Below are 27,058 nucleotides of genomic sequence, written 5' to 3'. Positions count from 1 at the left end.
CAAAATGCATATGATATTTCCATGCAGATATTCTGCATCATCATACGATGAAAGAGTAATGGAACGGAGAAAAATTCTCCCCGGTGCCGGGATTTGAACCCGGGTTTTCAGCTCTACGTGCTGATGCTTTATCCACTAACCCACACCGGATACCCAACCCGGCATCGGACAGAATCGTCTCAGATTAAGTTCCAACTCTTGGGTTCCCTCTAGTGGCCGCCCTCTGCACTACGTCATAGATGTCTATGAATGTAGGACTGAAGTCCACACATGTGCTGAGGTGCACTCGTTATGAGTGGCTAGTTGGCCGGGATCTGACGGAATAAGTGCTATCTTAAATCACGAAGTGATTTACGCATATCATATATATTATTTTAATGTACCGAAGTACATATGATATTTCCATGCAGATATTCTGCGTCATCATACAATGAAAGAGTAATGGAACGGAGAAAAATTCTCCCCAGTGCCGGGATTTGAACCCGGCTTTTTAGCTCTATGTGCTGATGTTTTATGCACTAAGCCACACCGGATACCCACCCCGGCGTTGGACAGAATCGTCTCAGATTAAGTTCCAACTCTTGGGTTCCCTCTAGTGGCCACCCTCTGCACTACGTCATAGATGTCTATGAATGTAGGACTGAAGTCCACACATGTGCTGAGGTGCACTCGTTATGAGTGACAAGTTGGCTGGGATCCGACGGAATAAGCGCCGTTTTATATCGCGAAGTGATTTACGCATATCATGTATATTATTTTAATGTACCGAAGTACATATGATATTTCTATGCAGATATTCTGCTTCGTCATACGATGAAAGAGTAATGGAATGGAGAAAAATTCTCCCCGGGTTCAAATCCCGGCACCGGGGAGAATTTTTCTCCGTTCCATTACTCTTTCATCGTTTCATATCCATTGTTCAAGAATTAAAACAGAAAATCAATATCCCAAATTTAAAAGAAAACTTACAAATTAAACCAAACCCTTTAACTCTATTAAATATAGAATATAATCTAAATTTAACAGAAGAAATACTGAAATCAGATTTAAACACTGAAATACTGAAACAATTGTCTTTAGAGACAATTAATATTAGGTACCCTCCACAAAACTGGCTTCATTTATACACCGACGGATCCTTGATCTCCAGAGAACAAGGTGCCGGTGCAGGTGTTACGTGCTGTCTCTTCTCACTTTACAGATCTCTTGGATATGGAACAACATGTTTTGATGGTGAAATCATTGCAATAAGGGAAAGTCTCAGCAATCTTCTATGCCACATCACTAAATTTAAGAATGCAGTTATATTGTCGGACTCCAAAGCAGCTATTCTATCAATAGTCTCTAAACACACACCATGTCAAACAGCAGAAATAACTAAAATGCTCTCTCAATTAATATCACTCAATAAAAGAATTGTATTCCAATGGATACCATCCCATTGTGGAATCCTGGGAAACGAGAATGTGGATGCTTTAGCAAAGAAGGGCAGCACTGCTAGTTACGGACCTGTTACTAAATCTATGTATTACTCTGTGAAAAGATTTATTAAATCTACATACTTAGACTTCAAGAAACAAAATTTGATAACACAATCCGAAGGGAAAAACTGGAACTCTCTGCATCAAAATCCACAGTTAATTCCCGATTTACCACGAAAATCGTCTGTAGCTGCATTTAGATTGGCAACAGGCCATGATTGTTTGGCCAAACACCTGCATAGAATTGGAATATATCAGTCCCCTAACTGTCCATTGTGCAACTCAAACCAAGAAATGGATTCGGAACACCTCAGAATCTGTGCTTCAGTGGCTGGTCATGATAATATCTTTGAAAAATATTGGAGTGCAAGAGGTCAAATGACTTTATTGTCAAACGCCTGGCTTTAGAAAACAACAACAACATATTATATATGCTTACCACAAGGATGTTATTTTTATTGGCAGATATTAAATTTTTTAAATAACACATTAAAGACAAAACATGTAGGTACCGGTACCTTACTTAAATTGATGCAAACAGATAATGTGGCAAAATGTCTTTTTCCTTCTTTCACAGGACTTTAACAGGAAGTGAAAAACTGGAAATAGATAGTATGGAGAGGAAGTTACTAAATGCTACCAATAGTATAAACCAAAAATTATTACCTAACTGTATCAGACCTCCCCAGTCTCCCCTACTAGACACCAGTGGCATAGTGTGAAATTAAGACCAAGGCATGCACTATTTCAGTGGTATTCAATCTATTTTGCTAGCATACCCCAAAAATACATTTTTTTTTATCTTCATATCCCCACATTGCATTACAATTATATAAGAAATGTCAAAAGATTATGACTGATTTGATGTAAAGTAAACTATTATTATTTTTAATGCAGTAGTTATTCATGTAATAACAATAACAATGAATTTTTACTGAAGCAAAGAAAAATAAGAGTTGATATTGTATGCATAAAAGAAAATATATAAACTAGAATAATTATCAATAAGTGTAAATTATATATATGCCAGCATCTTTACATACCAGTCAGTCAGTTGGATGCATACCCCTTGAGATAACCCCAGGTAGGTGTGTCATAGATTGAATACCATTGCACTATGCAATTACTTTTGCTCAGTAAAGTGGGCGTGGCTAGTTGTTGTCGTCGTCGTTGTTGTTGTTCAGAATAAACTTCTATTCTTTAACTTTCAAAATATAATTCTATGGACTTACCAGTTTCACGAACTCCTTAATGAAAGCATCATAAAAATCTGCAGACGAGTTTTTTTTTATATTTATTTCTTGATAGAGATGACAGGAAGTTCAGATAAACTGTTCTCATTCATCAAACTACGTGTATAAGTTTTGATTCATTGCAACTGAAATCGATTGTTCAACACTGGCAGTTGTTATGGGAATAGTGAGGATGAGATAGCATAATTTATGTAATTCGGGCAACACTTCTTGGAGTCCATTTAATATGATATGGTTGAGAATTTCCTGATATTATACATGTTCTGAAAAGCTGGTTTCTTGAAGATGACATTTAGTTCATTTCGAAGGGAAACAATGTCAAAATAACCTCTATTATTGTCCAGTAGGCTGGTTAAAGCAGGGATTGCAAACATTTGTTCGTATTCCAAGAACTTTTAAAATTTAAGAAATTTGATTAATTTTAGCAAGCTAATACTTTATAATTGAATGTTTATATACATGATGTTATATAAAAAATTTCGGCACATACATACATAAATAGTGTTCTGACAAACTGTAGGTCCTTCACTGCAAACCCAGCATTCTCCAATCTTTCCTTTTTTTTCCTTCCTCTTGTCTCCGCATATGATCCATAGAGCTTAGTCTCCGGAAATAAGTTTTTGGATCATTAGAGCAGTAAAGAGTAACTGCTCTTTATTTCCTCAATGGCCATAGTGGACCAGCTACCTCAATGCTGCAATCATAGTAATTATTGAAACTGTTTCTCAACTCCAACAACAATTTACATGTATGCATCACCTTTTTAGAGCAGAACCTAATCTCCATGTTTTTAGCTTGGAATATATTTAACAGGTGCTCTGTAAGTTCAGAAAAATCGGAAAAAAGCTACAAGAAGAAGGCAGTTTGCGAAGTTCTCTAGAAAAACAATAAAAACCCGTGGTTGAAGCAATGGAATCACTTTCCCAACAAGTTGCATTTTCTAGTATCGAAGGATATACTTCAAGGAAACTCTCAGTCACTTTTGATTACTCTTATCAATCTTTCATTGTAGTTCGAAGTTTGCGCTACTGTGAGTAAGCGATGACTGGAACTTTTGTCCAGTAATTAGATCCTTTTAATGGAAAGATGAAAGGCCACTAAGAGTACTGGAAAATATTGTGCAATATTTTATGTGATCAAATGATTCAGTTAGAACTAGATTAAGCCTATGAACTATGCAGTGGACAAATAGAGCATTTGGAACAGACTGTTTTACTAATGCTTGTGTACCACCCAACATTCCACAAAATACTCAGTCCCATCAGCTACAATCTGAGCTACAACTTTATCACTGTATCATGCAAATTCTTGACTGTTTGTATGACATGGGAAGCCAGAAGGGCTCCAAAACGATCTGTGCTTACGCCTGTAAAACCCAGAAACCTCTCCTGAATGTCTCCAGATGATGATATGTATCTGATAATGGTTGAAGGTTGTGATTTTTTAGAACATATAAAAGCTTCGTCTAACAGTATTTATTTATTTATTCTGGTGTAGTTAAGGCCATCAGGCCTTCTCTTGCACACCACCAGAAATACAAATACAATAACAGAAATAAAAAGGAAAAAAAAAAACACTATAAACAAAGTAAAGTCACACAAAAATATACACAGGTTGCAGTCACACAAACTTTAAATGAGTGATTAAGTACAATTAATTGTATCCTAGTTAACTAACATAAACAAGAAATTTGCGATTTTAATCTAGAGTAAAAAACACAAATCAACCCTTCTAGCAATACCTAAAAAGCATTAAACAAGACAAAATTTTCCAATTTAATTTTGAATTTTGATAAAGTCCGGCAGTCCCTGACATCATTTGGTAGCGAATTCCAGAGATGTGGTATTTCTACAGTGTAGGGATGAGTATAGAGACGTTCTATGATGAGGGATAGAAAGAAGTGCTTGATGCCGGTTTCGAAGAGTTGTAAGAAATTGAAAGCGCGATAAGAGATAATTCGGAGTAGAAGTAGGCATGATTCTAAATAGAAGAGACAGTGAATGTATTGTTCTTCGTTCCTTCAGACGCACCCATGTAAGTAACTGGAGGGAAGGTGTTATGTGGTCAAATTTACGAGTATTTCAGATGAATCGTATGCACACATTATGAACACGTTGTAGTCTCTCAGCTAAGAGTGAACTTACATTAGTTAGTAAGGAATCGCAAAAATCAAAATGGGGCATTACAAGCGTCTGAATAAGATTCTTTTTTAGACTAAGTAGTAGAAATTCTTTCATATGAAACAAAGAGTGAAGTTGAGAAAATATTTTTTTGCAAGTGTGTGTTACTTGAGTGTTCCAGTTTAGATCGCTATCCATAAAAATGCCAAGATTTTTAACTGTTTCACTGTATTTAACAATAATCCCATTCAATATTATATGTGGTATAGTACCACTATCAAGAGTACTTCGTAGACGATTATGTCCCATTAAGATTGCTTGCGATTTCTCTGGATTTAACCTTAATCCAAATTTGTGTGCCCACAGTGAAATCGAATTTAAGTCTTCGTTTATTTTATTTACTGCGTCACTAGTCTCGTCAGGGTGGAAATGCAAATAAATTTGCAGGTCGTCAGCATACATATGGTATTTGCAGTGTTTTATCATTTTAGTCACGTCATTAATATAAATCATGAAGAGTAAAGGTCCAAGAACTGATCCTTGTTGAATTCCAGATTTCACGACATACCATCTTGAAGAATAATCACATGCATGACCCATTGTTGACGTTCACGAAGGTAGGATTGAAACCAAGTAACAGAACTTTCAGAAAGATTCGGAAGTCTTAATTTACATAATAGAAGGTCCATGTCAACTGTATCAAATGCCTTACTGAAGTCAAGTAATGTCAGTAATGTTAATTTACGTTCATCTGTGGCTTCACGTATATCCTCATTCACTTTTAGTAGTGCTGTAGTTGTACTATGTCCATTTCTGAACCCGGATTGGTATTCGTCCAGTAAGGCATGTTCGGTTAGATAGTTCATTAGTTGTTTGTGAACAATACGTTCCAGAGCTTTTGATAGGGCAGGTAGGATACTTATTGGACGGAAATCATTGCACATAATGGGGTTTTAATTTTAGGGATCGGATGGATAAAGGCTTTCTTCCAGAGGTTCGGGTAGGTAGAAGTTATGAGTGAGTATGCTAATAAAAGGAGAATTCTGAATTTTCTTTTTGATGGTTGCTAATAAAATGTTACTGATAGATTCTATTATCATTTTGAATGTCGCTGGACATACCAGAGAAGACTGTTGTGTTAAGATGCTCAGATAACAAGCTGTCATATTTTAAGATTAAGCTAGTGAGTTCAATACAATTGGCATGGTTAAATGAAACGAGGTTTTCATAGTGACTGTGAAATGCAAATTCCTTACATACAAAATAACATCCGATATTTATTAACACTTCAGTACTCCTGTTTCCTTTTCACCTTTTCATTCTGATTTTCAACAGTCATGTCTGTATTCATTTAATGCAAGATCTACACGAACTTTGCCATATTTTTTACAAGTGAGGCATGTGTTAATATTACTCACAGATTTCTCATGTCTGTTGATAGCAATGTGTAAGTTGTTAAGGTCACAGTAGCCGGTACTGGTCCATGGCAATTTATTGTCCAAAATCTCAAATAGTAAACATAGCCAGCAAAATAGTCTTTATGTTTTTCGCACTCTGTTAACCACTTGTGTTCTTCATACAATTTTCAAGTGAAATGACGATTGAATCATCTCTTAATATTACTTATGAAATTAGTTAACTTAGGCACTGGTCTGTCCCAAGAATATATAATTTACTTTTCCTCAAAGCTCATATGTTGGAAAGGTTTTAATTTAAGTTTTCCAATGTCACACTGTCACACCTCATTACAGTCACCAATTTTCACACACAAAATGTCTAATTCCAATCACAGTCACTGTGAAAGTCTAAAACTCAAATAAAATACAACTTTATATTCTCACAAACTGAATAAAACTTAAGCACTATGTCACGAAATTATGCTACACTGAAAGCTAAATTGTGAAAGGCACGCACTTTTCAATGGTCAATAGCAGTGTCGATTTAGCTATTGTGCTGAAAAATATCACTGTCAGAACATCCATAAAAAAACCGTCAAGCTGGCAGAAAACTGTGTATCAATCCACCACTACCGTACAGCATGCAGCATTACACTATGCTTTTATGGTACTCAGACTGACTGGTATTTCACCCTAACACACCCTTTCTCTGTTTGGCGCTTCTCTGAAATTGAGATCTGTGAACAGTAATACACACTGAGGATATAGAAGACATTTTTGTTGTACGCTGCATACAGAGCATATAATTGCATGCTGTCTAACCTGGTTAGATTTAAACTAGATACAGCAGTATTAAACATTTGCGCGAAAAATAAAAGGAGAAAATAAATAATAATAATAATAATAATAATAATAATAATAATAATTACAGAGAGAGTGTTTTTAAAAATAAAGCATGCAGTGCATATATGAATATTTGCCACTGCTACATACACTTCTTTATTTTTCTCTATGTATCTTTTGCTGATTGTTTGCAGTAGTACAATTGCATCTCTCGTATCTTTTCCCTTCCTGAAGCAGCCAAATTGCTCTTCTTCCAACTCCCCTTCCATCTTAGCATATACCTAAACGTCCATTCAGCATTCACAGGAGAATCTTAGGGTATGTACTATACCTGTAGGATAAAGGTCTAGTTTAAACTCATCTGACAAATAGCGTATTTATCTGGAAGTTGGAATGTATAAACATGTACTACGATTTTCGTTTATATGCAGTCTGGAGGATAAACTTCTAGTTTAGCTATCCAGAAGATGGAGTGGCAGTTAAGCATTATCTGGAGGTTGGAACTCGGTGTTGGAATCAAAATGGCTGCACACTGTACAGCTGGTGATCTGATGAATCAGTTTAATTTTGAGACATTCCACTAACGAAGTTCTGGAGCAGATACTTCGTAATGTCAGAAGGGTGAAAAGAATTAGGCTGCGTCCAAATAATTTTGAAGAATGGGATAATGAGGAATTATTGATGCATTCCCGAATAACGAAATCTAGTACACTTCATGCATTAGGTGAAGTCAATGTCAACAGGAACATAACACAGATCAGTGAGTACATGCTTGATAATAAATAACACTATTGGTATTGCAATAATATTTTTGTATAGGTAGCACTATAATAATTATTCTGAAGTACAATAAGCTGTAATACAGCAGAAGTGAAGTTAGAATGTTGCTTCATGCGGGTTTTCTGTTGCATTAAGTTGATCTAACATAATAATATATGGCTAGCTGTCATATTATCAGTTCCCAATAATACTGTCGTTCATATAAATAACAGTACCAGTATATAATATACCCAAATATGAATTTATATAGTAAAGGCATAACCATATCTCATTATTTGTATATTTTTCCAGAAATAATGCCCTACCTCGAGTGGATCAATTACTACTGCTACTGAAGTTCTATGCCACGGACAGCAGCAGGAGATTTTTGTGGTGTTCACAAAGTTACATGATCTGTTGTCAATAGAGCTAGTGTTGCACTTGCTGCTTGGTTTAAATGAAGTAATGACTTGTAACGGTAATGCTTCAATGTAAATAGTTTTAATTGCGCCAGGCTTGAGTTTATATTTTTTTTTAAGGAATTCTCTTTCTCTTTCGTCCCTTTTTTAAAGATGCTATAATGGATACTTCTGAATAGTACACTGGTCAAAAAAAGTTAAGCATAATTAGGCATATAACGGCTTTTATTAATTAAAATAAAATAGATAAATTATAATTGGGTTTCTTGCTTCCACAGAATAAACTTAAAAGTAGAAATACACTATTTGTTAACAATGGACTCAATATGAAATGAAAAAGTTGCATTGTTTGGAAACAACGGAAAAGATAAGGGAAGTTGAAATTCGTACATCATCAAAGAAAAGGAAATGGTGCTTTCAGTACCCTGTTTAATAACGTGTTGGTCCTCCACGAACCCTGAGGCACTCAGTACCAACACATCTAAGCTCTCCTGAGGCAAATTGTCCCATTCTTCCAAGGCAGCATTCCTGAGTTCTTGAATCGTTAATGGGTGATGTGGACGATTGGAAATGGCTCTCCTGAGAAAGCTCCATGCATGCTCTATGCAGTTCATATCCGGTGAGCATGCTGGCCAATCCATTCTTCGGATCCCATGTTCTACCAGATACCGCTGCACACTATGAGCACGATCAGGCCGAGCATTATCGTCCTGTAGAGTGAACCCTTCTCCTACAGTCTCTGCAAAACCACTTACTATGGGTTGGAGGATGTTGTTCTCATACACGGCAGCAGTCATGTTTCCCTTCTATTGAAACCAGTGGTGTGCGGTGGCCAAACATAACACCTGCCCAAAACAAGATTGAACCACCAAACTGTTGGTGAAGTTCCACAGTCATTGAGGGATGATTTCGTTCCCCTGTTCGTCTCCATATGCGAATAGAGTTGTTGTCAGGGTGTAGGCCCATTCTCACTTCGTCTGAGAATAAAGTTCTGGTCCATTGGTCTCGTGTCCAATTCTCATGTGCTCTAGCCCATCTTGCACGAGCACCCCTGTGATGTGGATGGAGTGCTGGAGTCTTGAGTGGTCTTCGAGAATACAACCCTATGTCATGAAGTCTATTGCGCACAGTTTGGCTACTTACAAAAATACCAGTGGCTTCGCGCAGGTCATGGCGCAGAGTTGTAGCTGAGGCTATAAGGGTTTCTACGTGTAGATAACCTTACATACCGGTCCTGACCTGGTGTTGTTTTGCGTGGATGGCCCTCGCGAGGTCGATCTGCTATTGACTGGGTTTCCTGGAACTTTCTCCACAGTCTGGAGACAATACTCTGATTCACATGAAGGATGTTAGCAACATCAACTTGTCTCATGTTTTGTTCCATCAAAGTGATGATTTTGATGCGGTCTGCCATTTTAATGGTGTTCCAAGCCATTGTACTGCAGTATGAAGCAAAACGACACTGGTTGAACTTTGCTCGAATTACAGACTTTATTTTACTGCACTATGAAGTAAAACGACACTGATTGAACTTTGCTCGAATTACAGGCTTTGTTTACTAGCCGTGATTTGGACGTTACCTAGTGATGCAGAATAAAACAAATGAAAGAGTTTGAATTGGTAAACATAATACGTGCAACATAAAATCAAAAGAAACATAAATATCGGGTATTATTGGGTAAACTGGAAATATGCTTAACTTTTTTTGACCAATGTATTTTAATGCAGGTTTTATATACAATACATAATGTAGGTCTTGATTAAAGGTTTCCTAGAACTGTCCCATTTTATGTGTGCTAATTGTTGTATAGTCAACTGTCCGAAGACAGGTTAGAACACCAATAAGGCATCACTCATGAGGCAACTAAGCCAGGAGATAATGGGGTAGGGTGGCCAGTTCCTTTCCCCTCCACTGCATACATCACTGACTAGTAGGCCTAATATATTTCACTAATCCAACTTCATATATGCCTGTTAGTCATTTTCTTAATTTCCTTAAAGTTTTGGAATTGGCTTTTACATTTTTCAAGGGAGTTCTTCAATTCATACTAGACCTAGTAATTCATATATGCAAACATACTGTTACTTTTCAAATATATTTTATTTCTTGGATCCCTCATAGTGATCTTTTAAAGGGCTAGGATGATTGAAATCTGTCATGTAAACACAAAGGTTTTATAAATACATTTTAAAAATTGTGACCAGGTACTTTGAATGTGTGGGCCCTACTTAAAACAATAAAGATTCACTGTAGCTGCAATTTATATTTATCTTGCATAAACAAAGTATGGTAAAACAACAGTTCTCAGGAGGTATAATAATAATCAGGTACTCTGCCTTTTGTACTTAAAACAATACAGATGCACTGTAGCTGCAATTCAAATCTATTTTACATAAGCCTAAACATAATATGGTAAAACAACATTCTCGAAAGTCACAATAATTGTATTCAGGTTCTCTGAATGTCTAGGCTATTTAAGCCAATAAAGATGCACTATAGCTGCAATTCAATTTGAAATTTATTTATTTATTTATTTATTTTGTATAAACAAAATATAGTAACCAACATTTCTCAGGAGACACAATAATCATAATCATACGTAGCCTATATTGGATAATAACTCTATATATTCATTTTATGAAAAAATACCAAAAACAAAAGTTGTTTGAGATATCTAACTAAAACTTATGGCTGTTGTCTCATAAAAGTATTGATTCATGTACAGAATATGGCAAAAAAATAACACTTTTTTTAAATGGCACCCTATATTAAATTTTACATATTTGAAATCTCCGTTCAATTTTACAGACAAATAGAAGTTCTACTCAGCATAAATGATTAATACTCTCTTGTAACTCTCTTGTAAATGTTATGGTTCTTTCAAATGCTTTGATATGTAACACAAAATAAATGTGTGTATTCATGAGTAGGCCATGAAACAAACAAAACACGCTGCTGGACATCGAGATCTGCAGCGAGCAGGACGACCCCAGGCAGCGCCCCAACTTCGGCGTCAAGTGCAAGATCTTCGAACTGGACGCTTGCCAAGGCATCGGAAAGAGCGAGTGCGAATCCGATCTAAAACGAGAGGAGCCCAAGATCTGGCTGCTGGACAGAAGTTTCGAGTGGCACTACCTGGCTGCAGACTTCACACAGTACTTCCGCATGATGCTGGTACACCAGGGTCTCCCCCAGAGGCAATTCAAATTCACGCGCATGGACCATTATTATGAAATTAGTTTACAATGTTATACTTATCGCATGAGCTAATATATGAAGAAACAGTAAAACAAAACAATAACATAATTGTTTGAGAGAATGTTTAAAATTATGATTCTTTCAAATACTTTGATAATATGTATCGTGATAGATCGAACAGTATTGAAGACCTGAAATTAAGGATTAGTAATGAAATGGAACTGATCACTCCTGAAACTGTGAGAAAGTCAATGGACTGCTTTCGTGATAGACTGAAGCATTGTTTGGCCGTGAATGGTTCTCATTTTGAACATTTATGATAATTTTAAACATTCTCTGAAACAGTTATGTTATTGTTTTGTTTGTTTCATGGCCTACTCCATATGAATACACATATTTATTTTGTGTTACATATCAAATCATTTGAAAGAACCATACGGTAACATTTACAAGAGAGTATTCATCATTTATGCTGAGTCAAACTTCTATTTATATGTAAAATTGAATGGAGATTTCAAATATGTAAAATTTAATATAGGGTGCCATTTAAAAAAAGTGTTATTGTTTTGCCACACCCTGTACATGAATCAATACTTTCGTGAGACCACAGCTATAAGTTTTAGTTAGATATCTCCAACAACTTTTGTTTTTTATATTTTTTCATAAAATGAATATATAAAAAGTTATTAGCAATATCCCATACTTAATTAACACACTGTATATGATATGGTTCATGCGGGTTGGAATGATTTTAATCACTGGATTTTTAATATAGTATAAATCACTGATTTAAATCAAATTATTTTTATGATAAAATCAGTGAATTATTTTTTAAAGTTATGTTTATTATTAATTTTTGAAGTACCAGTAATAATCTACAGATACATCCTATATGTTAACTAACATACCGGTACCCAATGGGTAAATAATTATAATCAGTTTGATTTTTTATAGTTGTCTAAAGCTTATAGTCCATTGTTCAAATTCAAAATGCTGTTTTCTTCTTTTCAATTTGTCTTATGTCATTTTTGAGTTAACATCTAGTAGTAACTTGCTAGGTTATGCTAAGAGAAGAGTCACTTTATTGAGTGTATTAAGTTGTTCTACTTGTGAAAGTGTAGCAAGAACATTGCTGTTAACTTAAAATGAGTAATCCAGGCCGAAAACTTGATCCAGTTTGGAAAGAATTAAAAATTGTTTAGTTTTTTCCACTTCATGTGGAAAGGACATGAAAGCTAAATGCAGATCATATGGTTTAGAAATGCAGGGATTAGTTGCTACAATGAAGTTACATATTCAAAAATGTAACACCATAAAAGATAATTAAAGAAAAAAAAATAGAATAGGCCTACTCCAATATCTGACAATAAAGATTAAAATTTAGAGACAGGTCCAGTAGTTGCACCTTCAGTATCAAAACAAGAGAGATCATTATTTACGGATCACCTATCCACTGAGAGACCATCTCTGAAAATTAAGCGAAGTCAGCTTTGTCCCTTTGTCATCCAAACAAATTAAAAACAGAAAGAGGACTCACATAAACAAATTTCAAAATTCTTTTATGCTACAAACAGTTCCTTTTATTGCATTCAGCTATAAGACAGAACAACTGGTTCAAAAATATGTAGTAATGTATCATATCCCAATTCAAATTATTGTTAAAACACAGCATGTAGATTGGTTCTTCATTATTCATCCTAGGTACCTACTTCATAAACACTGAAGCCCAATCTCAGAATAATTTCAAATGATTTATATAAGCAAAATTTTAATTAAAGTAAATCTGATTTAAGTAAAAAAATCTTTTTATTTTTTAATAAAAATCGTGATTTTTTTTTTACATTCTGATGCATTCTAAGTTAAACAACAGGCTTGGTACAGACAAAGCATCAAAACTTATGTTCTTATACAAACATTTGAATAAACAGATACTATTAAACACAATTCAAGATGAAGAAACTATTTGAAAAGAATTTGACGAGTTTTCATCTATTTGTGCTTGTGGTGTGTTGTTGTCTTTTAACATGTGTTTAGTATTTTTATTGTTTCATATATAGGTATATTAGTGAGTGTATAGATTAGTGATATCACACGATGCTACTGCTGAATTGTGGGATATGTATTTGTCCTTGATATGGTTGACTAGGTCTGTGTTCTTGAGTGCAGTGTGATTGGTGAATTGTATGTTGTTTCTGATGATGTTTTCCATGTATTTAACTAGCTTGTATGCTGGATCAGACATGTAATTAACTAGGAGTCTGATTGGTATATTAGGCTTGTGTATTGATCACTGGAGGTAAACCGAAAGACGAGATTTCAAATAAAACATTATGAACTTTTGTGACCAGCATATTTCATATCTCTAACTATGGGAGGGGAGTTTCAAGCATGGATTTTTATAACTTCATTAAAAAAAACACTTCTTTTTTAAAGCAAGAACATTCTCCCCAGAAGTATAATAATTGACGAATGACAATCAGGACCGGGTTTTTTTTGTTATTAGCGATAAATGTGAAATGTAAAGGAGAGATGCAGTAAGAAGTATATGCACGAGTTTGGAGATATTTCTAATATGCTTTTTTTTTTCTTTAATGATCTGTTTTATATCATCATTCCATATTGCCAAATTGAAATGTCTTTTTAACTGCTTTTCTAAGTGATTGGGGAGATCTGAATGTACCAAATTTTGACTTGAGGGAACCTACATTTTGTGCTTTCATTTTTTTCTTTAACCTGCACTTTTAACATCTTAATCTTTTATTTACTCTTTTAACCTTGACTTAGTTTTTTCTTTTTTTGTTATCTTTGTGTAGCACTACCTTTCCTTGCTCAAGATTTTTTTTTTCCTGCAAATGCTGCTGCCATCTTGATTTTGCTATCAGAACTCATTTTAAAACTCCCATGTTATATTTTCACAAAGAGAACATTTGATATTACCGGTACATCGCCATAACCTTCAAAATTGATAGAAAATGATCTGTCACGTCCATTACTGAAAATCCCATGTCACATCTACTATCAATTTTCTCCAGTTTACTGAAGAGCTTAAAAAGTTTTCAAATAGCATTGAACTGATACATACTACATAGCTTTATTACTGACATGGCATGTCAGCATATTACATACTGTAGTGATTGCATCGTCTTTGTTGCTTTCTGGTATTTTGTTTGCGTCATTTCGGTCATTTTGTAACATGGCAATGATGTTCAGAATATCCTGTGATCATACTGCGAACAAGTTTACCGCTCCAGTAATAAAGTGTCAGTGGAATAACACTAGAAACGAAAAACTAGACTATATCAAGAATTCAACTAATGATATTTGGTTAGCTGGTGATGGACAATATGATTCACCCAGATATTCTGCCAAATATGTTATAGGCTATAATCGGCCATGGATTTACATACTGGCACTTATAATGGACTTTGAACTCATGCAAAAAGGAATGGTAAAGAGAGAATTAGAAACAGCTGCATGTGAAAAATTACTGAACAGACTAGACTAGTGAAAGAAGAAAAATTCGACAGACATAGAGGTGTACAATATTTTCTCAGTATTCAATATCCGAACACAGAATGTACTTTTGATGTGTGGCATGTCAAAAAGTTTGATGAAAAAAATTGAAGCCGCAGAGAAGAAATATCTACAAATTCAAGCATGGAAGAGCAGTATAAACAATCATTTATGGTGGGCAGCCGAATCCTGTAAAGGAACTGCTCGAGAAATTCACTTCTCTGCTTCATCACATAAAAACGAACATGAATGAGTGAAAGATTATGAAAAAAAGAAATGTGAACATCAGCCACTTAGTGAGGAAGAAATGACAAAAAAGGCATGGCTGAAAGGGCACTCAGATGCTTATTTAACATTGAAGAAAATAATTCTGGACTAAACTTTTTGGAAGATTTAGAACATACAACATTTTACGTCCACACAAGTAATTTGAAAAGTTACCATAATCTTAGACCAAAGTTTGCACACCAAAAAGGATTCATTTTCCAAAGGTATGTTACTTAGGCCAATTATAGCTATTCTGGATCATAATCCGAACCTAGACAAACAGAAGTCAGAATTCAAAACTCAGTATTCAAAAGTGTATCTTCTTGGGTTGTTATTTAGTGAATTGTCCGAAGACAGGTCTGAACTTCACAAATGATACCAATATGGCACCACTTATGAAGCAACTAGGCCAGGAGATAATGGGGTAGGGTGGCCAGTTCCTTTCACCCTTCATCGTATACATCGGTGATTAGCTACATATTACACTAATCAGACTTCAGATGCATACAAACAATTGTTTTTTCTCTGAATATGAGTCATTCCACGTCATATCGCACAGCAATAAAACACGACCTTCTCGGAAATGGTCGAATTTTTTTTCATGAATTCCAGACATCAAATAAGGACACCCGTATTTTTGTATTTTCACAATTATTAATTATTTGTGTAGTTATGAATATTTGAAGTTACGCAAATTATGCGCGCACTGTTACATAAACTCGCTTGGAACTTTGTGTCTACATATAATTGAGATTTGCGGTTTGGCGCATTTGAAAGACGAAATACAACACTTTTTATTACTTTAGGCCTATCACAAATAAATTAAAAATTTGGCCTATTTTTTTAATCATTTCTTTTTCAAAGCAAAATTACTATATTAAATAGCCAAGTTAAAAATCTGAAAAAAAATATAGACTTGTTCGCTGATGTATTATCTGTAAACTACTGCATTTATAAATATGGGATCGGCACCCATACATTTGTAACAATTTATTTTCCGGAGGCATGCACGCGCTCTCGATGCCCAGCTAATGAACTGCTTGCAGCCATAGGCTAGAAGGCTTCCCGTGGAAATTTCCCGTTGCATCTGATGTCACCATACTAATCATCAAATGATTAATACCTTAAGAAACAGTAAATATCTTATCTAAAATTATTTTATTATTGTCAGCTCAGGGGGAAGCCCTTCACAGTTTATACTGCAATATAGCCAAGTGTTTGATGATAGCAAGACTGGGTAAGGCAGCAAACTTTATGGCAGTAAACAGATGGCATGAGAGAAAAAATAATCAGTTTGGGTTTGACTTTCGTGCAGTGACGTGACTTCTATACAACATGAGTGATGGTAAAGATCGCGTAATATATAACAAGTGTTTATATCCATTTACCTTCCTAATCACGCTTTTAAAAAGAAAAGTATACTAAGACGCGTAAGTCGTGACTTATTAATAAAGCTCAATTTAAAGGAGTCTTTGAGTGTGCAAATATGTGATTTGTTCCGTAAAAATCAATCAATTTCTGCATAGGTGAGGTGAAATTATATGTGAAGCCGGTAGTTCTTGTGATATTAATAAACATGAATCAAATGAAAGTGCGGACAGAGAAAGTGATTATCCCAGTATTTCTTCTAGCAGTTCTATGGATACAGTGCTAGAAATCAGTAATATTGAGGAATTAAACAAAAGTTTGATGTCAATAGAATCCCCTATCAAGAAAAGAAAGATACAACAAAACGATAACCCCGTGAAAAGTTTCAAAAGTAAAAGGCTCCCTAGTATGTTAAGTTTTTCATGTAGAAGATGCATCATCATCCATTCAAAAGTCAGCCATATTTTATTTTTGACAGAATGCAAAGAAAGTACAACCTGAAAATGACATAGTTATTGCAGACTTTTCCGAAAATTATTCATTTGTAATACAAGATTCAATACAAGGTGTGCATTGGAACATATGCCAAGTCACAATACAGTACAATTTTAATTTTACTTCCCACTTTATTTTATTTTATATTCTCTTATAGGCCTATTAATATTATATCTGAACTGTGACCAAACACGAGCGCTGCTCATTCGGTCTCAAATTTTGTTAATACTACTGCATCTCCTTTTTTTATATTGATTGTATTATTTTATTTCTATTTCTCTTATTTGTAATTATATTCTTTATTCTGTATATTTAAATAAATAAATAAATAAATAAATCCTTTCGTAGTATATTTCAAAGGAGATACAGAAATTCGTTACAAAAGTAATGTCATCTCAGAAACCATGAAACATGACACCGATCCCTTTCACTTTTTTCAATCCAAAGCAATCAATTTCTTAAAGCAAGAATTCAACGATATGAAAAAAATCATCTACTTTTCCAATGGATCAAGTTCACAAAAAAAAAAAAAAAAATTAAAAATAATTGCTTACATGAAAACGATTATGGAATTAGTGCTGAATGACACTTCTTTGCAATGTCGCATGGTAAAGGTCCATGTGTTAAAAGACTTGCCACGAGAGTTAGCCTATACAAGATCCTATAACAACACTGTCACAAAAAACATTTCTAACGTGTCATTTATATTTTGTCCATTCAATAAGCACAAAAACCACACTGAAAATTTGCAGGCCAGATACCATAATCTAAAACCAATAACTGGTACATTAAAATTATATTCTTTCATTCCGTTGTCAAAAACTGAAGATTTAGCAAAACAATTTTCTTTCAAGAAAGAAGGTAGGCGAATGAAAATTTAAAATGTGAATGAAAAGAAACATTTGAAAAGCATAATGTACAATTATTTGAAGATATCATAATAAGTAAATTAGAAGTGTTTCCTCGAGTAACTTGATCCGTACTGGTTGTAATGTTGCAACGTTCAGTCAATTATCCAGCACCAATAAACCTCTTAGCGCGCTTTAATGCTTCCCGTCCACTGCTGCTGCGCCGACCGCTACACATTCTGTCATAAGTAATTAAATTTCCATTAAACTATTGGAGATCCCATTCTGATTTTTTCTGGAATTATTAAGAATACTTCAGTGCACCTAGTAGGCATTTTTTTATATTTTTAATAGGGCTATTTCACATTGGTGTATATGTTTTAAAAATTGAATTATAAAAAAATATTTGAAATAATTATATTAAAATTAGTTAGTAAATATTTAATAAAAGACAATACTTTAAGCTTTAAATGTTGCATTGTGCGACATTTTTAACGAATTTTAACATGTAATATTTTTAAAACATGTGGACTTAGGAGGAAATAAAAATATACTTGTTGGTTTATGAGACTCATAGAGTTGGTAAAAAAAAATATAAACGCAATCAGAAATATGAAGGTCAAAATTTGTATAATTTTGTGCGATTTGACGTGGAATGACTCATATATATTCAAGTAAGATGTATTGCCTGATAATAGATGTCTTCTTGGGTTATGAAGCAAAAATATTCATTTGGTGATGATAGCAGCTAATAATCAATCAATCTTCTTAATATATCCAGCTTGTTTGCTGACAACATAAAGTCCACTATAGTCCACTGTAGTCTATTCAGTTGTTGTTTTTCACGAGAAAATAGCAGCTAATAATCAAATACATAAATTTTACAATCTAAAAATGTGTTCCATAACTGAGAAAAACATGCCACTGGACTTTTCTCTACCACGGAACATCATACCTACATCATGTCCATCCCAAACAATCCTGATGCAGAGGCACTTTACACGTTTTTCTGACCATCATTAAATTATAAGTTAAAACTGTGTAACTTTTATTTATATACTTTTTCATTCATTTGCCAGCACAATGAATAAAAACTAATATTTTACATTTAATATTTTATTTCAGATTTTTTTGGCATAACACTAGTGTTATCTTGTCCTGATTTACTTTGGCCAGTTTGCACCGGTGCCTTTTATTTCAGGAAAGACTTGACGATGGCATTAACTACCTTAGGGTTGCCAAATCTAAGACGGAAATTCAGGCCACATTAAAATAATAAAAAGCACGTAAACTTATAATGAATTTCAATGTAAATACACTTGTACTTTGACGCCCAATTAATCAATTAGAATTGCCTTCATGTTATTATTTGGTTGTAGTGGTGTAGCCCTATATTAAAGCCTGTATATATTGAAAAACACATGGGTTGATAAATATACATCTCTCTACACTCACTACATTAACAATGTTTGAAAGAATACTTGTTGCTTCCTATTGTTTTTGTTTATTGGTTCTTTGTTTGTTGAACTATAATAAAGAAAAGTCTCTACATGACATATTAAAGTTTCGTCTTTAATAAGACTTCTGACTTTACAAGTTCTGGCCTCATCCAGTTCCTCTCGTCAGTTCAGAGATTCTTCATTTTTTTAAAAAGTCGCTCCACACGAGCATTGCTAATTGGAAGAGCATGTAATATGTATTCAGCAATTTTCTTTAAATTTGGCACACTATGTGTCTTCAAAACAGTGTCCCAGCGTTCTTGAGGAGTTGGTAGATCTTTCAGTATCGGCATCATCTCCTTCAATAGGCAATACTCTTGGTACACCATTTTCGAAGTCCAGTTCTGCATTAACATGCAATATATTCACAATTTCAGTAAGGACACTAAATGTGAAAGTATCATTAAGGCTTAGAAACGTTATTTTCTTACGAAGTGAAGAATAGTAATCAAACCATTTTTGCAAATAGTCAATGGCTCTTTGATACATATTCAGTGCTTCCTTCTTAAAGAGATGCACATCAGAATCACTCAAGTTATTCAAATGCTGATTTACTACCAAGCTATGTCACCAATGAACACCACGAACTCGCTTCTGTGTTCTATCCAAAGAACTTATAATACTTACAATCTCTTTGCTTCTATTCATAAAAAAGTATATCGTATAATTATAAAATGTCTTTGGTAGCCATTGTAAACTATGTCGGATTTCTAATAATAAGAGCATGTATGTGTTCAGCAATTCTCTTTAAATTTGGCACACTACGTGTCTTCAAAACAATGTCCCAACGTTCTTGAGAAGTTAGTAGATCTTTCAGTATCGGCTACATCTCTTTCAATAGGCAATATTCTTGGTACAATGCATCACCATTTTCAAAGTCCAGTTCTGTATTAACGTTCACAATTTCAGAAGGACACAATGTGAATATATATCAATATGAAATTTCAGAATGTAATATTGCAATGAACAAAATTTAGGACATTAAGAGTTCTGAAAACAATTGAATTTTTTTCGACAATCCGAAAAAATTCCAGACGGTTAGCAACCCTATACACAAGATGGTATGACAACTCGATTTTTGTGTCCAATAACTGTCCATGAATTTACACAACTTGTAAATTGTTTGTAACTTATATAATGCCAAGTTTTATTTATAGGGTTACTTGGTGAAAGTAAATGCCTTTTACTATTGTTTTTGTCTTTTGCGCTTAAATTATGGCAGGTCAAATTTAGAACATCAGTATCCAAAATACTAAGCTTTTTAAAATAAGAATTTTCAGTAACACACCTGTAGGTATCAGTTTTCAGAGTTCTCACATTTTACATTTCTACACAACACACTCATTATCTGTTTAGGGTTCCCAGACATAAGTTATTGGAAAAAAATACGGAACACTTATCAGTTATCACTAAGTAAGTTTAGTATGCGCATTCATCAAATATGCCAATCTTTCAAAGTATGTAGTAAAGTTTACTACACAAACACTTTACTAACTAACTAAGGGTAAGTAAACAAAATTGTTAGGGAGTATATTTGCATTAAGTTTAAGCTTCCTTATGTAAGTTGCTTTCAAATTGTTTTTACTAAATTATTACAGAAATAGCAACAAAATACACTAAGTCACTCATATGACAATATTCTTATAAATCAATCCGCCTTGGCCTTGTAATATTTCTCTAAAGAATGAATTTCACTTAACAATTGTTTATTTTGGAGACTCATGTAATGAAAAGCAACACAGTCCTCACTGAAGAATAATTTTACAATAAGCATTGATTTTACTGTTTTTACAGACAATTTATTTTTCTCTTCAGTCCACAGAGCATTCATGCAAGAAAATAATCTTTCGACACACACATTTATTCCAGGGATACACATAATGAACTCCACTACTCTCTTCAAATTTGAGAGTTTTCCTTCAGTACTTTTAAAAAGATCCACCCAGACTTCATCTAAACATTTGGTGTTGCCATCACTCGCCTTGAGAAATTAATAATTCACAATGATATTGTTTCATAATAGTCCATCCACAGTCATCTGCAATGATGAAGTGCAATGTTTGTACCGGTAATTTGTAATATAGAATAGACATTGTAACTTTTGCGTTTTTTCTCAGTTTAGAACTCTAAAATATGGGACAGAAAGCTGTCCCAAAGCTTTTCTCGGGAAATGGGATGCATTAGCGAAAAATGGGATGATCCCGTATTTTATGGAAAATCTGAGAACCTTATATCTGTTGGCATTTCAATGCAATGGGCATACGAGGCCTGTTTAAAAAGTATCCGACCTTAAATTTTCCCGCGCAAAGTAGTGATTCTAAGGCGACGCCACTGTGCACGGTGGAAGGAGGAAACGTAATACGCATGCTTGAATTTTTTCACCGCATTCGCATGTGCCAGTCACTGGCTGGTGGTCGCCAAGTAAAGTGCTGTTCTAAGTGTTTGTCGGATTTAGTTTTCTCGCAAGATGACTGAACGAATTGAGCAAAGATACTGCATCAAATTTTGTCAAAAGCTTGGTGATTCTCAAAGTCAAACAATTCGTAAGATTCAGCAGGTGTTTGGGGAAGATGCGATGGGTGTAACACAAATTAAGGAGTGGTTCAACCGATTCAAAGATGGCCGCACATCAGCGGAGAGTGAGCAGCGTTGTGGCAGGCCCCAAACTGCTCGGAGTGCAGCTGTTGTTGAGAGGGTGCGAAATTTGGTGATGGCAGATCGTCGTTTGACCATGCGGGAGATTGCCGAAGAGGTTGGAGTGAGTAAAGATTCTGCACATGCAATCTTGCGTGATGATTTGAACATGAACCGAGTGGCTGCGAAATTCGTGCCCAAGTTGTTGTCCCCGGAACAAAAAGACCTCCGTCGTGACATTGCACAGGACCTTCTGGACACCGCCAACACTGATCCTGGGTTTCTGAACACCGTGATAACTGGAGATGAGTCATGGGTGTACGGGTACGACCCAGAAATAAAAAGACAGTCGTCGCAATGGAAGCATCCCGAGTCTGCAAGGCTGAAGAAAGCGCGGCAGGTGCGAAGCAAAATCAAGGTGATGCTGACTGTTTTCTTTGATGTCCGTGGAATTGTGCATCACGAATACGCACCGGAAGGACAAACGGTGACAAAGGAGTACTATCATGATGTTCTCCGGCGACTCCGTGATTCAGTTCGGCGCAAAAGACCAGACATGTGGACGACGAACAACTGGCACTTGCATCACGACAACGCCCCCGCACATTCATCCCAATTGATCCACACTTTCTTGGCCAAACATGGAATTACAACCGTTCTCCAACCTCCCGACTCTCCAGACCTGGCTCCTTGCGACTTCTGGTTGTTTCCAAAATTGAAGACACCACTGAAAGGATCCCGTTTTGAGAGTAGAGAAGAGATAATGCGGAACGCGACGACGGAGCTGAACACCATTCCAAAAGAAGACATCCAGAGGTGTTTCCGGCAGTGGAAGGATCGGTGGGCTAAGTGTGTGCAAGCACAAGGGGCCTACTTTGAAGGGGATTAGGGTCCCAACCCCGTCAGTTATTTGAAATATTTTTTCTGGCTAAAGGTCGGATACTTTTTAAACAGGCCTCGTATTTACGTCAATCCTTTCCACATGCTCTCCCAATCGTTATTAATGTTTCCACTTCATTATCACTATAATTATTATTATCGAAATCGCATTTCTCCTGTTTGAACTGGTACAGTTGGATACTTATTTTTAGTGGATTATTTTACGACGGTTTTTCAACTGCTGTGGTTATCTAGCGTCTGAATGATGCCAGCGAAATGAGTCCAGGGTCCAGCACCGAAAGTTATCCAGCATTTACACTTAATGGGTTGAGGGAAAACCTGGGAAAAAAACCTCAATCAGGTAACTTGTCCCAACCAGAATTTGAACCCAGGCCCATTCGTTTCACGGTCAGACATGCTGTTACTCCACAGCGGTGGACGGTTGGATCCCTGAAGCCATAGCACACTATAAATTTATCTGAAATGAATGCGATTTCTATATCTACATAGAAACAGGCATATGTATGCATTATTGTCACCTGCAGCTGAGCCCAATGATGTCATCAGGTACTCGCTTTTCCCCCCTCTTTCCTCAGGTGTTTTTGAAGGTAGAGATGCCATGTTTGAATTAAACTGATTGTAATCCCTTCCTATGTTAAACTACATGGTGAAACTAGTGCTGATGCTGAGGTAGTTCCGGTGATTTCGGAAGTGAAAATCGTTTAATTTATAAGGGATTTTGATAATTCGGTAGAAAATGTTGGTCAATATGGCGGACATCATCTAGAATCTGTGATAGGTTAGGTTTGATTCGTTCAGGTTTCTGATATGCCTATCAAAAAACGTATAGGTCTATGCAAGGCATACCAAAAACTCAACAAACCAAACCTAATCTGTCACTGATGTCTAGGCTGCAGATTTATATGCACTAAAAATCGTGAAAATATGCTCAAAAAATTAAAAAATTATGCATTAAAACTTCAAATATGCAGTCAAAAGTATTTTATTTTACAACAATAAAGTAATGACTCAATAAGTTTCATCCATATATTGAAGCATGTAAATTTGCATTAACATTAAACTTCATTGCTTATTGGTATTAAAGCCTGTGTGATGAATCTTGTCTCACTGTGAAAAGAGAGAGAGAGGAGATATGTCTTACTTCGTCTATGTTGTTATGGTGATGGGGGAGTGGAGCGATGCTGTCCATCCATCCAGTGGCGGAAGGGACTAGTTGATACATTCTGTAGTGCAAAATAAAATAACAAAATATCTCTCTTCGTACTGTGTAGTTCCGTCACTGAGCTTGTCTTTCAAGAAACTGAGTTCCGGCAGCCTGTACAATAACAAGATTTTGAAAAGAATCCTGAAAATTTACAACCCTCCTATAATCTCCACCCTTATTTGAAGGGACTTGGTTTTATTGCTACTGAGACAAGATAAACCTTACCAGGTATACAACAGATTACAATATATTTCTCCAAATTTTCAGATGTAAATCTCTTTCGGTTATCAGCAAGTATGTTCTTATAAACAGAGAATGTTCTTTCAACTTCACATGAATTTAGAGGACAATACTTAAAAGCTGCTTTTCTTTAGGTGTATAATTCTGAACAGTCTGCGGCTCATCTTGTAAAATTCCACTAATCTTTTTCACTGTTTCCAAACCTGGATTTCGTTCCTCAATTTTCATCTTCTCTGTTAGAATTCTCCCCAGCGACCCTGGTAATTTGTTGAAAGATGTTGTGACAGTGTTCAACAAACTCACTGCAGTAGTCAGCTGAAGACCACGTTCCTCAAGTTTGGTCATTATTTCACGAAGTGTCTTGATGTGTGCACCTATGTACGAAAGTTGACTTTGAATTCCTACATTACCTGCTGCCAATATTGCTGAATTAATACAGGCTGCATCTTCTGGATTCAGTAAATGAAATTAATTATGAAGAAAATAAGGACCATTGTAGGCCTGCCTCATAATATTAAAATTTAGTATTTAAATATATTCAAGAAATTTATTATTGAAATTCAATAAAAATAAATTTCTGTTTATCTAGTAAACAAGGAAAATGTAACCTAAATACAGTGTAGTGCACAGAAACCCTTACTATTTAGTTTATTTATATAATTTATCTATTTAAATTATAGAAATGTATTTACAGTGAAACTTGGATTTATGCATCAATGAAAAACACAAATAGGCTATTTAAACTTAAATTAGATAACTGGAAGACCCAAAAATAGGTTGCACGAGACCGTAACAGACCTACTGTCCGCGAAACTTATCTGGGCAGTTAAAAGAGAGAGGCGCGAGGTGCAGAGAGGTAGCTTCTAGCGGTAGCAAGGCAGGAGAGGGGAGGACAGGTAAAATACATTTGCTTGCTTATTGCTTACTGCGAAAGATACCTAGGCAAGAATAAAAAAAAGTGTATATAGTATTTGTGGACCTAGAAAAGGCGTTTCACAGAGTGGATTGAAATAAACTGATGGGGATCCTAAGGAAAATTGGCGTGGGTTGGAAACAGAGGAGGCTGCTCAGTAACCCATTAAATGAAACGAGTCAAAGTCAGGATATGAGAAGAAATGTCAGAAGGAAGTGAAATGGGAAGAGGAGTACAAGGATATCCTTTATCACCTACCCTGTTCAACATCTACTTGGAGAATTTAGTGAAGAACTCTTTTCAGAACATGGGAGGAGTGATAGTAGGTGAAAGAAGAATAAATTGTATAAGATTTGATTATAATATGGCGTTGTTAGCAGAAGAGGAGACGATACTAAAAGATATGCTACCGGAGCTAAATGACAGCTGTGAGCAGTATGGAATGAAGATAAATGCCAACAATGTTAATGTTAATGTTATGTTTTATTTAACGACGCTCGCAACAGCCAAGGTTATATCAGCGTCCCTGATGTGCCGGAATTTTGTCCCGCAGGAATTCTTTTACATGCCAGTAAATCTACTGACATGAGCCTGTCGCATTTAAGCACACCTAAATGCCATCGACCTGGCCCGGGATCGAACCCGCAACCTCAGGCATAGAAGGCCAGCGCAATACCAACTCCGCCAACCAGGCTGACTAAATGCCAACAAGACGAAAACCATGGTCATAGGAAGAAAAATAAAGAAGATAAACTTGCGAATTTTAAATGAAGCAGTAGAGCAAGTGGACAGCTTTAGATACTTGGGGAGTGTACTATAAGCAGTAACTAAGCTGCTGCCAAGAAATCAAAAGGAGAATAGCAATGGCAAAGGAAGCTTTTAATAGAAAAGGAGCATCTTCTGCAGAACTCTGAAAAAAGAACAAGAGACTAGGGAAGTGCTTTGTGTGGAGTGTAGCATTGTGTGGGGCAGAAACATGGTCATTACGACGAAGTGAAGAGAAGCGAATATAAGCATGTGAAATGTGGATATGGAGAAGGATGGAGCGTGTGAAGTGGACAGAGAGAGTAAGAAACGAAGCTGTGTTGGAAAGAGGGGATGAAGAAAGAATGATGCTGAAACTGATTAGAAAGAGGAAAAAGAATTGGCTGGGTCACTGGTTCAGAAGAAAATGCCTTCTGAAAGATGACCTGGAAGGAATGGTGAATAGGAGAAGAGTTCAGGGCAAAGAAGATATCAGATGGTAGACGACATTAAGATATATTGATCATATTAGGAGACAAAGAGGAAGGCAGAAGATAGGAAAGACTGAAAAATGCTGGTTTACAGTGAAAGACCTGCCTTTGGGCAGAACACTATAAATTAATGTACAAAGGCGAAGAAGAATGCGATTTATTTATATTTTTTGTGTATCCATACACCTTCATCTACCATATCCATTGGAATGCACTGAAAATAAATATCGAACAATGTTTTTGTAACTGTACGTACAACTGCAGCAGCGACGGTCAGGTAGCTAGCAGTTGGCTACGGGGCAGCGAGAGAGCACTAGGGGACCCAGCTGCCTAGATAAGTTGCGCGAACATTACAAGGATCTAATACATGATGATGATGATGATGATGATGATGATGATGATGATGAAATTAGATAACTCAGAATACCAACCTTCTTAATATCTTCAATATGCGAACAGTAGTAGAGTGCA

The 27,058-nt window shown here is 35.5% G+C and overlaps 1 protein-coding gene across 1 annotated transcript in view; it reads left to right on the top strand.

The window, feature by feature from the left end:
- Positions 1-13,811, top strand: part of LOC138704929 (peptidyl-prolyl cis-trans isomerase FKBP4-like) — a 233,637-nt gene extending 219,826 nt beyond the window's left edge. Inside the window, exon 9 of the mRNA XM_069833355.1 lies at positions 8,166-13,811. Within this exon, the coding sequence (XP_069689456.1) occupies positions 8,166-8,171 (6 nt within the window). The 3' untranslated portion in view covers positions 8,172-13,811. The remainder of the gene's footprint in view (positions 1-8,165) is intronic.
- The last annotated feature ends 13,247 nt before the right edge of the window (positions 13,812-27,058 follow it).

Source organism: Periplaneta americana, chromosome 8, assembly GCF_040183065.1.
Source record: "Periplaneta americana isolate PAMFEO1 chromosome 8, P.americana_PAMFEO1_priV1, whole genome shotgun sequence".
NCBI classification, from domain to species: domain Eukaryota; kingdom Metazoa; phylum Arthropoda; class Insecta; order Blattodea; family Blattidae; genus Periplaneta; species Periplaneta americana.
The sequence above is the reverse complement of the archived record's forward strand: the minus strand, read 5'-3'. Positions and strand labels throughout refer to the sequence as shown.